Raw genomic sequence first — 13,577 nt, forward strand, 5'->3', positions numbered from 1 at the left:
TTGGGATCCCGCACATTAGTTGTTTCACATCCCCACGCCATTTTTTCGTGAACTCTCTTAGAATTTTGAATTTATTGCTGCCCAAAAAAAAAAAACAATACAAGCAACACGAAACAATGAGGAAAACAACTCAATCAAATGTTACTTTAATAATACTTTTATAAATCCATATTTTTAATATAATATATAGCACTCGAATTTAAATCAATTTTGTTGCAACTGCACATTTCAGAAGCGTCACTATCTTATAAGATATTGTATCTTACAGTATAAGCTTGCCATAAAAAAATAAAATACTAAAATATTATACCTACCTACTGATAGATAACATAAGACGAAACATCAAAAAAGGCCATAAATCTTGTAATTGTTGTCGGATCTTGTTGATTTTGGTCGCCTCAGACGTTTCATTCAAAATCTTGTATCGAATGCTTAAATACTTTAAAATATTTTTCTTTAAATTTTTAAATCAGCAATTCCTTTTTGATTTTGGACCTTGAACATCTCTTTCGCAGTCACACGATTTTATTAAATTTTTTAGGTACGTTATAGAATGTCCAAATTCATTTCTTTTTCATCTTATTTGATTTACAAGAAGATTCGAAATTCCCTCTCTTTAGATGACTTTGTTCAAAAGCTAGAATTTAAAGTTTTTGGATCAAAAGTTTGTATGCACGTTAGACCGTCCCTTATTTTGAACAATGCTGAATTTTGAATGCTCAAAAGTGAATACACTTTAAAAAATATTTCCAAAGTTTCATATCTCTATCATTATAAATTTTACCCGTGCCGAACTATTTTCAATATTGATAGGTAAGTAGTTTTGAAGTGTTTTACTTAAAAAATCGTTAAAACTGTAAACTTCTTCAAAATTTGAAAATGTTTAGAGCACTAAAGAGAGTGCACGAAAAAGTTATTTTTAGTTTTTTTAGAAAAATTAAAAGCCATACAAAAATAACTTCAATATCATGATAAAAACGAGATTTACTAAAACGTTTCAAATTTCGCGCTTAATTTTTTGTGCAATCTTTTTAGTGCTTAACACATTTACAAATTTTGAAAATTTTCTATCAATGTTTACAGTTTTACCAAATTTTTTAAAAATACTAAATGCAATTTAACGGTATTTTTTATGAAAACATTGAAAATTAATTTGGCACGGGTAAATATAATGATAGAGATTTAAAACTTTGGAAATATTTTTTTAAATTTATTTAGAAACATTTGAGCCCGTATACATTTTAAAATTCAGCCTTATTCAAAATAAGGGACGCAATAATGTAGGTATGCATAAGAAAAATTGTCTTGAACAAAAGTAAAACTCATAAATACAACGGATCAAGGTACTTCTAATCCATACATTGTTAATTGCGGGGTTCCACAAGGATCTGTTCTTGGACCCCTTCTATTTTCGTTATTTATTAACGATCTTCCTGAGATCGTTCTTAATTGCCTTGTACACATGTATGCGGATGATGTTTTAATTTATTCTTTTCGTGAAATGGGTTCGATGGCAGACTGTGTTGCTGAAATTAATGAAGACCTACTTAAAATACAAAAATGGGCTGACCTTAATAAGTTAAACCTTAATCCCTCGAAAACGTTAAGTATGGTTTGTTGTCGAGGCAAGGTTAATCTTTCTGGGTTCCCAAAAATAATTTTGAACAGGCAATTAATTGAATATGTTAATAAAGTAAAGTATTTAGGCTTTGTAATTAATGATAGATTAACTTGTTGTGATGCGGTTTCGGAATCTATCAGACGAATTTATTTTGGTCTTCGCTCTTTAAGATCGTCATCACGTATTTTGAATCCTGCATTAAAGCAACATCTTGTGAAAAGCCTTCTCTTGCCCTTTTTTACCTTTAACTGCTCTGTCTATCCAGCATTAGATTTTGAATGCAAGCGTAAGCTTAATATTGCATTTAATGATTGTTTGCGCTTCATCCACAACATCCCAAGATTTGTTAGCGTATCTAACATTCAGTTTTCTTTGTGCGGACTGAGCCTTGACAAATATCTTCAGTTTCGCAGTGTCATAAATCTTCACAACATTATTAATAAAAAATGTCCGGAGTATTTGGAGGAATTTCTTCAATATGCCCAGTCACAGAGAGGCTTGCGATTGATTCTGCCGCGTTTTGCATATACCGTTGCGGAGCGATCTTTTTTTGTAGCTGCTATACGATTGTGGAATGGTCTTCCATTCGATATGCAGCGAATTACCTCACCAACCATTTTTAGGAAGAAGTTTTTCGTATACCTTTCAAATCAAAATTAGTTTTTATAATTTTCTCTCTTTTTTACTATAAATTTTTTTCATTTCTCATATGTTCATATTGAATTGTACATAATTTATATTTATATTTTTATTATACATATTTATATTTTTCTTTTTGATCATAATTAAATAACTGTTAATTTTAAACACTTGGTAAGCATCTCTAGATACTAGCAAAAGATGTAAATCTTATTGTATCATGTAAAAATTATTCAAATACAAATACAAATACAAATACAAATACAAATACAAATAAATTTAAATCGGTTTAACTGTCGTGAAATGGTTCTTGTCGCTAAAACGCACCTTTACGTTTCTGTAATACATATTTTAACTGAACCAGCAGTCACCAAAATGCAAATCCACATTTTTACTTACTCTGATTTTGTACCACTTTCAATTGTGTTTGAATTCAAGATATCTTTATTGCTCTTCAATACTCTTTCAAATTTGTAGTCTCTTATTTTCTTGTGTTGGTAACCAATTTCCTCTACTTTCTTTGTTTCTTTTCTTCGGTAAGGTACTCGCGTTTTCAACAAATGAAATAAAAACGTTTTGTTATTCTTAAACCAATTTTATTTTTGAACTATCATAATCGCTGTTAAGATAAAATAATAATAATTGTCCCATTTAATATTTTTAGGGATCAAAAATAATAACATAATAATATTTTCGCAATATTTGTCCAATGAATTTTTTATACACGCTCAATTATATATCAATCCAATTTATTTTTATAAAAATAGGAAACCTAGGCTCTTGTCGAGATTAAGTCAATAAATTTTAATCTGGCTCTATGGCATTTAACTATTCTACTCTGGAATTAATAACAATTTTTTTTAAAGTTTAAAACTTTTACAATTTAATTTTGAAAAAAAGTGCTAGTTTTGTTATTGTCTTATTGAAGCTCGATGTTTTTTTTTAATCTTTAAGGCACGATTAAGGTAAATAAACTTACAACATTTATAAACTTATTTTCGAGTGTCAATATAAGATAAATAATTTTACATACATATATCATTTAAATAATATATTTATTTATATATTTAATGTAAAATTCGTATTTAAGTATTTTTTTTTAATGTTTTAAATGGACTTTATCAAAGACAATGGTGCATATTCGTATTTTTCAATTCCGTTAACTTCTAAATTACAAATAGTAATCCAAAGTTATCTACTTCAGTTATGCTGCCTTGAGTTTCGCATAAGTGGTACCAATAAAGATGGTGGACCGGCTTGACGGAGGAAAGGGTGAGCTAACAATTCAGTAGCTATGGCCCTTTGAGCTGGATCACGAACTAGCATGCGGTCCAAAAACGACTGCAAGCGCGGTGATACTTTATGAGCATTTTTAAGATTCGGGGGCTGCATGTCACGAATACGTCGCATTGCTTGCAGCGGTGGTTCATTAAAGAATGGAGGCTCTCCATCTACCATTTCTATGACCATTATACCAAGCGACCAGATATCAACTTCTGGTCCATAGGGGAGACGTGAAATAACTTCTGGTGACATCCAATATGGAGTTCCAACAAGCGATTTACGTTTCGGTAATTCTTGAGACACTTGCGCACAGAAACCAAAATCGGAAAGCTTTACACGTCCGTCGACAGCAAGCAAAATCGAATCCGATTTGATATCTCGATGTATGACACCCTAAAATTAAAAGTAAACAAATTCATAAAAATAAATATTTCAATACTAAAAAATTTAATAAATATACTTGGGAATGAAGATAAGCCAACGCTTTGAGGCATTGCTTGCAAACAGTAGCAATTTGTTCTTCGTCCATACGGGAATGTGTTACAATATCGGTGAGTGCACCACCTTCTAAATACTCCATTACCACCCACAATTCGTCGTTTACTAGAAAACTGGAATATGTTTCGACTATATTGGGATGATGGTAGTCACGCATTATGACAACTTCATTAAATAGAAGCTCTCTTCGTTGCTGTTTGCGTAGGTCCATCTTTTTAACAGCAACTTGACGGCCTGCAAAAGTTAAAATTTTTTTATTTGTTAATAAATGCATTTTACTTTACTTAAGAATATATTTTTAAACAATTAAATACTACACTTAGGAAAAGATGAAATGATTTATATGGTTTTTGTAAAAAAAAACTCTTCATTAACCCTCTGTAGGCACACCTGTTTTTTGCGAATTTGGTTTGTACTTTTTCATTTGGCTAGAACTTTTTTTGGTCTCACAATTTTATAGAGAATCATTTATGAAACTGATGTAGAATTTTCCGAATAATTCGAATATTGTATTCACTATTCCAAAAAAATGTATTTTCACCCTTATAAAGACACTTTTTTGTGACCACTTTTTATTTTTGTTCTGCAAAATTCGCACCCGTGTGCCGACAGAGGGTTAAATAAGTTATTTCCTAGAAAAAGTGCAATGCCATATGTTCCTCTTCTACTCGGACGCATCCAATGAAGTGGAACAGAGACAAATATATCAAAAGCCAAAGGTTTGGCCGATTGAGCATTTCTTTAGTTAGACTTGGCGTTATATGATTTGGCCTTTAAGTTGAATTTGCAATTTATAACAAACACTGTCAATTTCTTCGACCGTATCTATCTATCAATTGTTCCGCGCTCTCGCTTGCACGCTCGACTCAATAGTAGGAGAGCTAGTGGCACATTTGACTAAGGTAGCTCTTTTAAGGCTGAAAATTCGTACAGTGGTAGTTTTCAGCATGCTTAGTAAGAAAATCTTGGTCTGGCAGGCCTCAGCGGTGCACATCATATATATATTTGACCTTGAAAGTTTAATTTTCAACTTTTTTTTGCCCAAAATTTGACTTTGAAATCGATTATTTCAAAAAGTATTGATTAAAATAACTTGATTTAAAAACTAATATAAAGTGTAATATTCTGCCTTTTGAAAAATGTATCACTCATAACTGTAGGTGTTGGCGTCGTTTTTAAATAATTTTTTTTTTATTTTGAGTTACTTTTTTAGAAAATTGCCCCTCCCTCGTAAACGGGGGGAGATAGACCCCCCCTTCCCATAGTAAAAAATGCTTGTATTTAACTCCTCTGCAAGAATCCGTTACTAATTTCCCCGCCTTAGCTATCGTAATTTCCCTAAAAAATATAAAATACAAAAAAAAAATTTGAACCAAAAATGGTTTTCTAAGGTAGAGAAAATTAGTAACTGATTCACCAGCTTGCGAAGCTATGTCAGCGGCCATATATCAGAGGCTGGCGCCAGCTTTTATAAAATATCTCCTTTTTTGACATTGGAAAAATGGCCACCATGTGAATGTTACACAGCGCTGGGGTTTAATAATTATGTAATATTAAAAGAATTTTAAATCAATTTGCATCCCCATCTCCTTTTCAATCTTCACATAATTCCTTACCCCTGCGCTCTATGTTTTTATTATGTGTAGCTTAAAACCCCACGAGTATTCGCTGGTAATCAAAAAAGAAAATCTGTTTGTGTTTATTATATTTTGTTGTTTGTGCAATAAAATTTTATAATTTTGTTGTGATACTAGGCCACTTGCAAAAGATAGTTACTACCCATAATATTTTGCAATCAGTTATTTAATAATACAATATTAACCGTGAAATCAATGGAAATATTTGCTGAGGCGCTTATGATAGAATAGGTTAGGTTAGGGATTCTTCAGTTCGATTAGCTAAGATTAAGTTTTACTAGGTTCGATTAAGTTATTAGATTAGAATACTTTAGGTTGAAGAGGCTTTCTTGGAGTTTATTAAGCCCTCAGCACTAAAAAACTAACCCTTATACCAATGTAAATACACAAAGCGATATCACAGATATCTGCAAGGAAACATGAACGCACGTTAGTAAAATAAAAATGTCTGAATATAAATAACAGGAATGCAATAATTTTGATGTTATTTCAATGAGTGAGTTATAGTGTAAGAGCCGACAGCAAATTTTGGGAGTGGCGTGATAACCTATTTTCACATCATGTATGTAGATATGTATGTATGTGTCCAAATGTTTAGAAAGTTCATTACAGCGTAAAATACATCGAATCGCCTTTGCAGCTAAAGTAATACTTATGCAGTTTTAATGAACTTTTACCTTATGCGACAGTAAAATTAAAGATGCCAATTGAAATTTGTTTATTAATTTTAATTTTGTTTTGCGTTGTAAGTTTGAAAAATAAATACATTTTTGTATCAATGTGATAGCGCAAGAAAATCTTAAAAATGTGATAATCACATGTGACAATCACTTTACGCAGACCAAATTTGATTTTTGTGATCACCATAGCATATTCCACCCTTGGCAGCAGATGGCTGGCCGGAGAAGCTTTTTGGTGAAGGTACAGATCCACAATGGGTTCCATAGCCTACTTAAGGCGCTGGTTACCCTAAGTAAGCAAGTAAGGTATTTTTCTAAAGGCTCAATGGTCAAGATCAGCGGTCAATAAAGCTCACCAAACCATCAAGCATCAACTTGCATTCCTATTATGTTTAATTTCTTTGAGCAGATCACAAATCGGCTCATGTCCATACCCAAGTCAAGATAGGTAGAAGGGGCAGCTCTTAGAGCCGGGTCAGGGTCAGCATTAAATAGGAATAATATCAGACAATTAGATATGGAAACAGATATCCCGATCGGCGTGTTTGAACGAAAAATAGAACTAATAAATATGTAATAGAAAGAGTAAATCAATAACTCTTGGATGACTAGCAACGACTTCTTTATCTCTAAAAGTTTATGGGCTAGAGTCAATGAAAGGGAAACTTAGAACATCTTATCGCTAAATAAAAAGAATATAAGAATCTTGATAGTTGTACTACAAATAGGTCAATGCTCCATTGGTACAATGGCCACCAGAAAAGGTGTAATCGCAACCGATTTCTGTAGGAGCTGTTAGCACGTAGAAGAGATTTAAATCATTAAACCACTGCTCCTGCGTTTGTCCAAACCTCTTAACAAAGGAACAGGTTTGTTTAATATCTTCATCTCAATTCAATATAGTTTTTATATTTTGTTCCAAAAGTTTTTCCGTTTGTTCCTCCTTAATGTTATACTATTTTTAATCATTCGTTTCTTCATCAAAGTCTACTTCCTTAAAAAGTGGCTCTACTTTGTCATCTCGATATCCAGAGTGTTCCGCTTAAGTTCTTGAATATAATTTGCTTGAGATTTCGGATGAATCTCCAAACAGAAGGGTTTTTATCGGATTAGCTTCCGTTTGAACATACCATTGAAACTAAATTTTCGACAGCATCTGTGATCAAATGGTCCAGCAAAAAGTCTTTTGGTTCTTCATCATTAGATTTTTGGTACTCCCACATTTGTTCTATTCTTTTTCTTAATAGTGTTTGTTGCAATCCTTGAAAGCAGGGTGGTTATCCATGAGACTAGCTTGAATACTATGTCACTATCCACTCTCTTGCTCTTTTTAACGAGTCTATGTTTTCTGTAGAATCCAAAACGACTTGACTGTTGGGATCCCTAAAGTACTACATACAATTGTATTTTATTCAATGTGTCAAACAGATCATTCATTTTTTTGAAGAACTTGGCAATTGAAGTTGCAACTCTCTTCTCTTCGACTATTTTGAATCAGTTTGCGTTTATGGCATAAAATATTCCAGAAGAAACTGTGCTGCTGAACACTTGTGTAGCTCTTTTAACGGACAACTTTTCAAATCCAGCAGGGTAGATGTGAGTCTTGGTAAGTAAGAACTCGAAATGTTCCTATTTTTGAGAACCTGACAATTTGCCACTGCTTTCAATGGCAAACATGATACAATTCATAGAAAGCATAGACTTGTTCGGAGCTGTAACCTACAAGTTAAGAGGCATTTTTACTATCTTATAAAAGAAATAATCTGCTCCCGAAACCATCTCATAACTCAACTAATAAATTAGTCCTATTTCTACATTGAAAAGATCTCAAGAAAAAGTACTCACCTGTTGCTTTATCCGTTGCAATACAAACTGTTCCCGTAGAGCCTTCGCCAATTTTCATAAAGTTATCAAGATTCTCTCGAGGATCTCCAGCTGATACAACCATTTGTAAAGCTGCACGGAACTATTTAAAAAACAAACATTCAAATTAAATACAAATAAGATAAGAAAATACAAAATCAAACCTGTTCATGTGTTAACCTCTGCTCCTGCTTTGGATTAGCTGTGGGTGTTCCTAAAGTACCCGTTGTAAGTGAACTATTACCCCCACTCGAACTAGATGCACGTGAATTTGTCTTAAGACTGCCAATTATCGAAGGATTATTTATATGGTGTGGTTGATTTGGACTGATCTGATCTGTCATCTGAAGACCATTTGTTGGTTGTGATAATGATGAACTATCAATTGGAGGTGGTGATCGAATCGGTGGTTGTGGACGTTGTGGTTGTATAAGCGTTGATGGTGGTGGTGCCATACTATTCGGGAAGTTATTGTTTGGATGTGATTGTTGCTGTTGTAAAAGATACTGATGCTGCAGGGATGGACGCGATGCTGAACTACCTATCGAACCAGCTGGCGAATTCGGTTGTGGTGGTGTCTGTCGATATTGCAGTTGATGATTAAGATCTGTATGTACGGATAAAGGTCCGTTGCCATTGGACGGAGGAGGTGGTTTCGAAATATATGTTGAACTGTTTGGATCTAGTTCGGGATGTTGTTGCAAAGTAATTGGACCTTGTTGTGGTTTTGAATGGGTGTCCTTTCGAACACCCGGATAAATCATTTGTTGTTGTACCGAAGTTGGCCCTGAAGGCTCTTCTGGCACTGCTGGCGGAACATTTGCATTGCCACGTAAATCACGCCGCACTCTTGGCGGGCTTGAACTTCTCAACGAATTCGATCGAGCAACGTGAGAAGTTTTCGGAAGAATTAACCCACCATTTGTAGGTGGCGCTCCCCCGTCTTGATTAAGTGTTAATGTGCCACTCGTACTATTCAACGAGACACTATCTAATTTATTGTTGTTATGAGGTCTAACTATCGTTTTCAAATCCAAAATCTCTGTCGGAGTTATTTCGGAGGGATCGACTAGTGGGAGGGGTCGGTTTGTTGACTTAAGTATTTGATTGTTGCCGACTATGGACGCCCATTGCAAAGGCAACCCAACATAGCGTCCCTCCAATTTGTCAAAACCTGTGTGAACTCGATGTTCAAAGTTACTTGGCATCGATATTTGTGGTTTCTTTTTTCTTTTCGAAAACATTTTCAATTTGTTAGAAATGTTTGCTAAGTAATATGTTATCGTATTCGTTAAAAAAATGACTCAAGGGAACCCCTTGTCTTTAATAAAGCTAAAGCAAGTATCCAATTTATTCAACAGGCTGTAAGAAGGTCTAATTTTTTTTTACATTCAACTCATTCAAAAGAGGTGTTGCTTTATGGAATGTGTGCAATTTCTTTCTTATTTACACAAGTAAAAAAATTAGAAATCGATTTTATGGTGTTAAAAAATGTTTTAACCCTTTTTTTCTTTTGTTTTGTTAAGTTGAGATATACCAAAAGGTGATATTTTCTTCTTCACTGGTAAACAATTATTATAAGCTAACGCGTACGCATAGGTATTTCACATTTTCACATTTTTTTTTTGTATGGAGGTGAACTCTATTTTGGAGATAACAAAAACATACATAAAACTGAACAAAACTTTGGATATTTTGTAGTATTGAAGGAATTTATTAAAAGTATAATAACAAATACAGTTTTTAATGATATTTACATAAAGAGAAATATTAAAAATTGTTGTTATTTTATAAAAAATAACAGAGCGTTGTTGGTGTTTTTTTTCGTGTGTTAAAAGAATTGACTAAATGACTCACAAAATTTTTAAAAGAGTGGAAACACTCAAAGGTATATTGAGTGAGAAAACATTGGAGATTAGAAAGAGATGATATGATGTTTGAGAAATCAATGAGAAAAGGAAAGTGGAAAATCTGTCATATAAAAGAGAGATAGATAATTTGATATTTTAACGAAAGCAATGCTGTCGTTTTAGACAAGTATTGTATATTCGGAATTTCGCTCATCTGTCAGTACCAAAAGAACAAAAGAAAATAGAAAAAAATATCTCCTAAACTGGGTGAAGATCAAAACAAACCAAATTTTTCAAGGACGCGCGCAATTTTAAAGAACTGTTGTTTGTAAAAAAAAAACTCATACAAATCGATTTCAAGTGTTTTTTTGGTAGTAACGTTCTACTTTAACTTAATTTAGTGTCTAAAAATCGAAAAAATTACGGAATTTAAAATATATTTCTATGCTGTATTTTTTGCTTTTTTGTTTTGTTGGTTTGTTTTTGCTGGTTTGTTTTGATTTTCGCCGAGTTTAAAACGTCAAAATGGTAACTGTAAATAGAAAGAGAAGACAAGGACAAATGTTCGAACTTCCCTATAGTAGGGAAATTCTATGTTCTTTGGGAGTATAGCACATCGTATTAAAACTCTGTTGGGATATGAAAATTAACTTTTTGAAAAGGAATAATAACCTTGTTTTTTTGGGAGGTGGGAGTGTTCTAGTAGTTTACTAGCGATTTTCAATGGAACGCACTTTCAACGAATCAATGCAATTCCCATCTACTCGGCAAAAAAGCATGAGTAGTTCTAGTAGTAAATGTAATAAATTATCTACTCGCGGGAGAAAAGTACCACCTCCAAAGGAACGGGGCTAATGTCAAAGGGCAATACCTTCATAATTTGGTATGAGAAGTAAGAGATTTGATCAAAATATTAAATAACTTCCTTAGAAATCTGAACCAAATTTGAATAAAATCCGTTCACCGTCCACCTAGTTGAAATATGTATGTACACATACATATAGACACAAACGATATGACGAAATTCATTTGTGATTAAAACCACAAATTTTAAAAAGAGATTAATATAAGTAGAAATAGTACAAAATGATGTAAGAAATAGTACAAAATGATTCTTATTTTTTGATTCTATAAAATATGTGTGTTTTTTATTTCGCTATATTGAGCTTTGTACAAAACGACATCGCGACATTTGTGAAACTGTGATGCAACGGTGTAAACTCTAGATCAGCTTGTTAAAATGGTAAACTAAACGTGGTAAACAAACTGTCAAATCCATACAAAGTTTTGACACATTTACCAGGTTTACATCGTTCCATGAATGACACTATTATTTTGCATTTTACCAAATTTCCTTAATAGTCTGTTTTCACTAGACTTTATATTATCTTTCCACCTACGGAAATAGGAAATATTTGAAATTCGAACTGGGATAATTCACGAAATTATTTCATTTAATACTACGTTTCCACCTACGCTAAATCCGAGATTTAGCTAAGTAGATTTAGAATAAGTCTCGAGATTTATTTTAAATCTACTTAGCCATATCTCAGATTTGGGTTCATCTACCCTAAATCTAAGATTTTCACCTACTTTCAATCCGAGATTTGGAATAAAACTCGAGATTTATGCTAAATCTACATAGCTAAATCTCGGATTTAGCGTAGGTGGAAACGTAGTATTAAATGAAATAATTTCGTGAATTATCCCAGTTCGAATTTCAAATATTTCCTATTCGATTTAATAGCTGCCCTGCAAACCAAACCTCAGTAGTTTAGGGGAAATTACAACCACCAACAAAGTCTATACTTTGTAGGTGTATGTGTTTCCTTATTTACCAAAATCTCTCCCCTCAAAATATTGTAGTTTTGTTTCTCCTGAAAAAAATAAACTCTTTGGTAAATGGGAGGAAAAGAGAGCGATGTATGCAATGCACAAAGTTTTGTCTCTTTTGTAATGGCGGCGCGCCATTGATTTGACTTTTCCTGCATTTTATATTTTCTAGTGAAACCTTGATAGCCGCAGCAACATATTCGTTAAGAAAAAAAAACATTTCTGTGCTCCATTTGATAGATAAATAGAACAATTTAACTTAAAAAATAAATAAAATCTTCTCAGTGTTATTTGTGAAAACTATTTAAAAAAAAAAAAACAATCTACCGCACAAATTCTTCGGCACGCCACATAAATTCCACCACCATTTCCACCATCAAAATGCACAGCCTCAGCCTTGTGCATTTAGAAAAAAAATGACACAAAAACAACCACCAATTGATTTGGAAAATAAAGGTATGCTGATTATAAAATTGATAAATTATAAAGTTGTTGATTTTTCTGTCTTTTAGTGGCGATCAATTCCAGACATCATTGACTGAGTTTACAGCAGCTTCAGCCCTGAGCATTTAGAAAAAAAAAGTCAAAACAAGATACAAAAACTACCACCAAAGTGCAGACTGCAGAGTATTTTTTTTTTTTCATTTTTCTCAACTGGCCAGGCCACAGTGGCGTGCCCAAGGATCTTTTTTTTATGTATTTTGTTTTCAAAAAAAAACTATTTTGTGTTTTTCCAATAAAATATTAAATAATAGTTGTTTAAAAGAATTGTTTGTTTGTTTTGAAGATTTTTTTATTTTCAGATGAAATTAAAATATGGATTTTAGCAGTACGGATATAAACCCATGAAAGTGCTCCAAATAAGTACTTTAAAAGTACAAGTTTCAGTGCTTTTTCTGTAGGTAAAAAAGTACTGCAAAATGTACATCAGAACCACTTCCAGAAGTGCTTCGCTGATGCACTTTTGAAGTACATTTGTCTGTACTATTAATGGAGGGGAAATTTATTTCATCTTGCATGCAAGAAAGAGATAGCTGCTTCACGTATTCTTATATACAGAAAGTATATAACTGAGTTTTTTCCCGGGCTCCTATCTTTTTTCAGTGGAAAAGAAGTACTTCTTTTACGTACATATTTCACCGGTTTTTTCTGTAGTTCTGCGTTTGCTGGGTGTGTTCTTTTGGCCTTAAGTATTTACTGCTAAGTACTTCTGGTTGTATTCAACTCCATTTCTTCTATAGAAAAAATGTCTTCAGAAGTACTAAAAAGTTCGTCTTCGCCATAATCTTCCTATAATCTGCATTTATGAAGATGTCTGCATTTTCATCTACTCTCTCTATCCAACATCTGTGGTTCTTAAATACTGTGTCCTTTCAATGCAGATCTGGAAATGCAGACGTATGTAAATCCAGCATAAAGGAACAGAGCCAATATTCAAAAAGAGATAATTTTGGAAATTATCTCATTTGAGCTCTAGTTAAAACGTTCTGTAACATCGAAAATAACATAGTAACAGAATGTGAAATGGGCCTTAAATTTTATCAAACGTTATCTTGCAGTCGACATTCTTTTTGAACTAATCTGTGGAAAACAAACGACATTTTTGCAAAATTCGCGTTCTTATCTTCTCTTTCTATCCCATCAATTTTCACTCAAAATTCCACTCCAAACA

The 13,577-nt window shown here is 32.9% G+C and overlaps 1 protein-coding gene and 1 long non-coding RNA gene across 2 annotated transcripts; one reads left to right on the plus strand and one right to left on the minus strand.

Moving 5' to 3' along the window:
• Positions 1–2,857: 2,857 nt before the first annotated feature.
• Positions 2,858–9,523, minus strand: LOC129918131 (serine/threonine-protein kinase PAK mbt). Its single transcript, XM_055998500.1, has 4 exons — positions 8,387–9,523; positions 8,205–8,325; positions 4,005–4,276; positions 2,858–3,937 (listed from the first exon to the last, which is right to left on the minus strand). Exons 1-4 carry the CDS (start codon positions 9,464–9,466, stop codon positions 3,461–3,463), a joined length of 1,950 nt encoding a protein of 649 aa, XP_055854475.1. The 5' UTR covers positions 9,467–9,523; the 3' UTR covers positions 2,858–3,460.
• A 2,307-nt stretch (positions 9,524–11,830) lies between these two features.
• LOC129918148 (uncharacterized) lies at positions 11,831–12,673 on the plus strand. The gene is made up of 2 exons (XR_008772929.1): positions 11,831–12,361; positions 12,418–12,673. It is a non-coding gene; the product is annotated as an uncharacterized LOC129918148 (long non-coding RNA).
• Positions 12,674–13,577: the final 904 nt, after the last annotated feature.

This window comes from Episyrphus balteatus, chromosome 4 (assembly GCF_945859705.1).
Source record: "Episyrphus balteatus chromosome 4, idEpiBalt1.1, whole genome shotgun sequence".
NCBI classification, from domain to species: Eukaryota; Metazoa; Arthropoda; class Insecta; order Diptera; family Syrphidae; genus Episyrphus; species Episyrphus balteatus.

Coding starts and splice junctions, on each gene's coding strand:
- LOC129918131 (XM_055998500.1), bottom strand. CDS start 9,466: ATGTTTTCGAAAAGAAAAAAGAAACCACAAATATCGATGCCAAGTAAC. Junction 8,326..8,386: donor AGAGGTTAACACATGAACAG/GTTTGATTTTGT, acceptor TTTTTTAAATAG/TTCCGTGCAGCTTTACAAAT. Junction 3,938..4,004: donor TGGCTTATCTTCATTCCCAA/GTATATTTATTA, acceptor TTTTAATTTTAG/GGTGTCATACATCGAGATAT.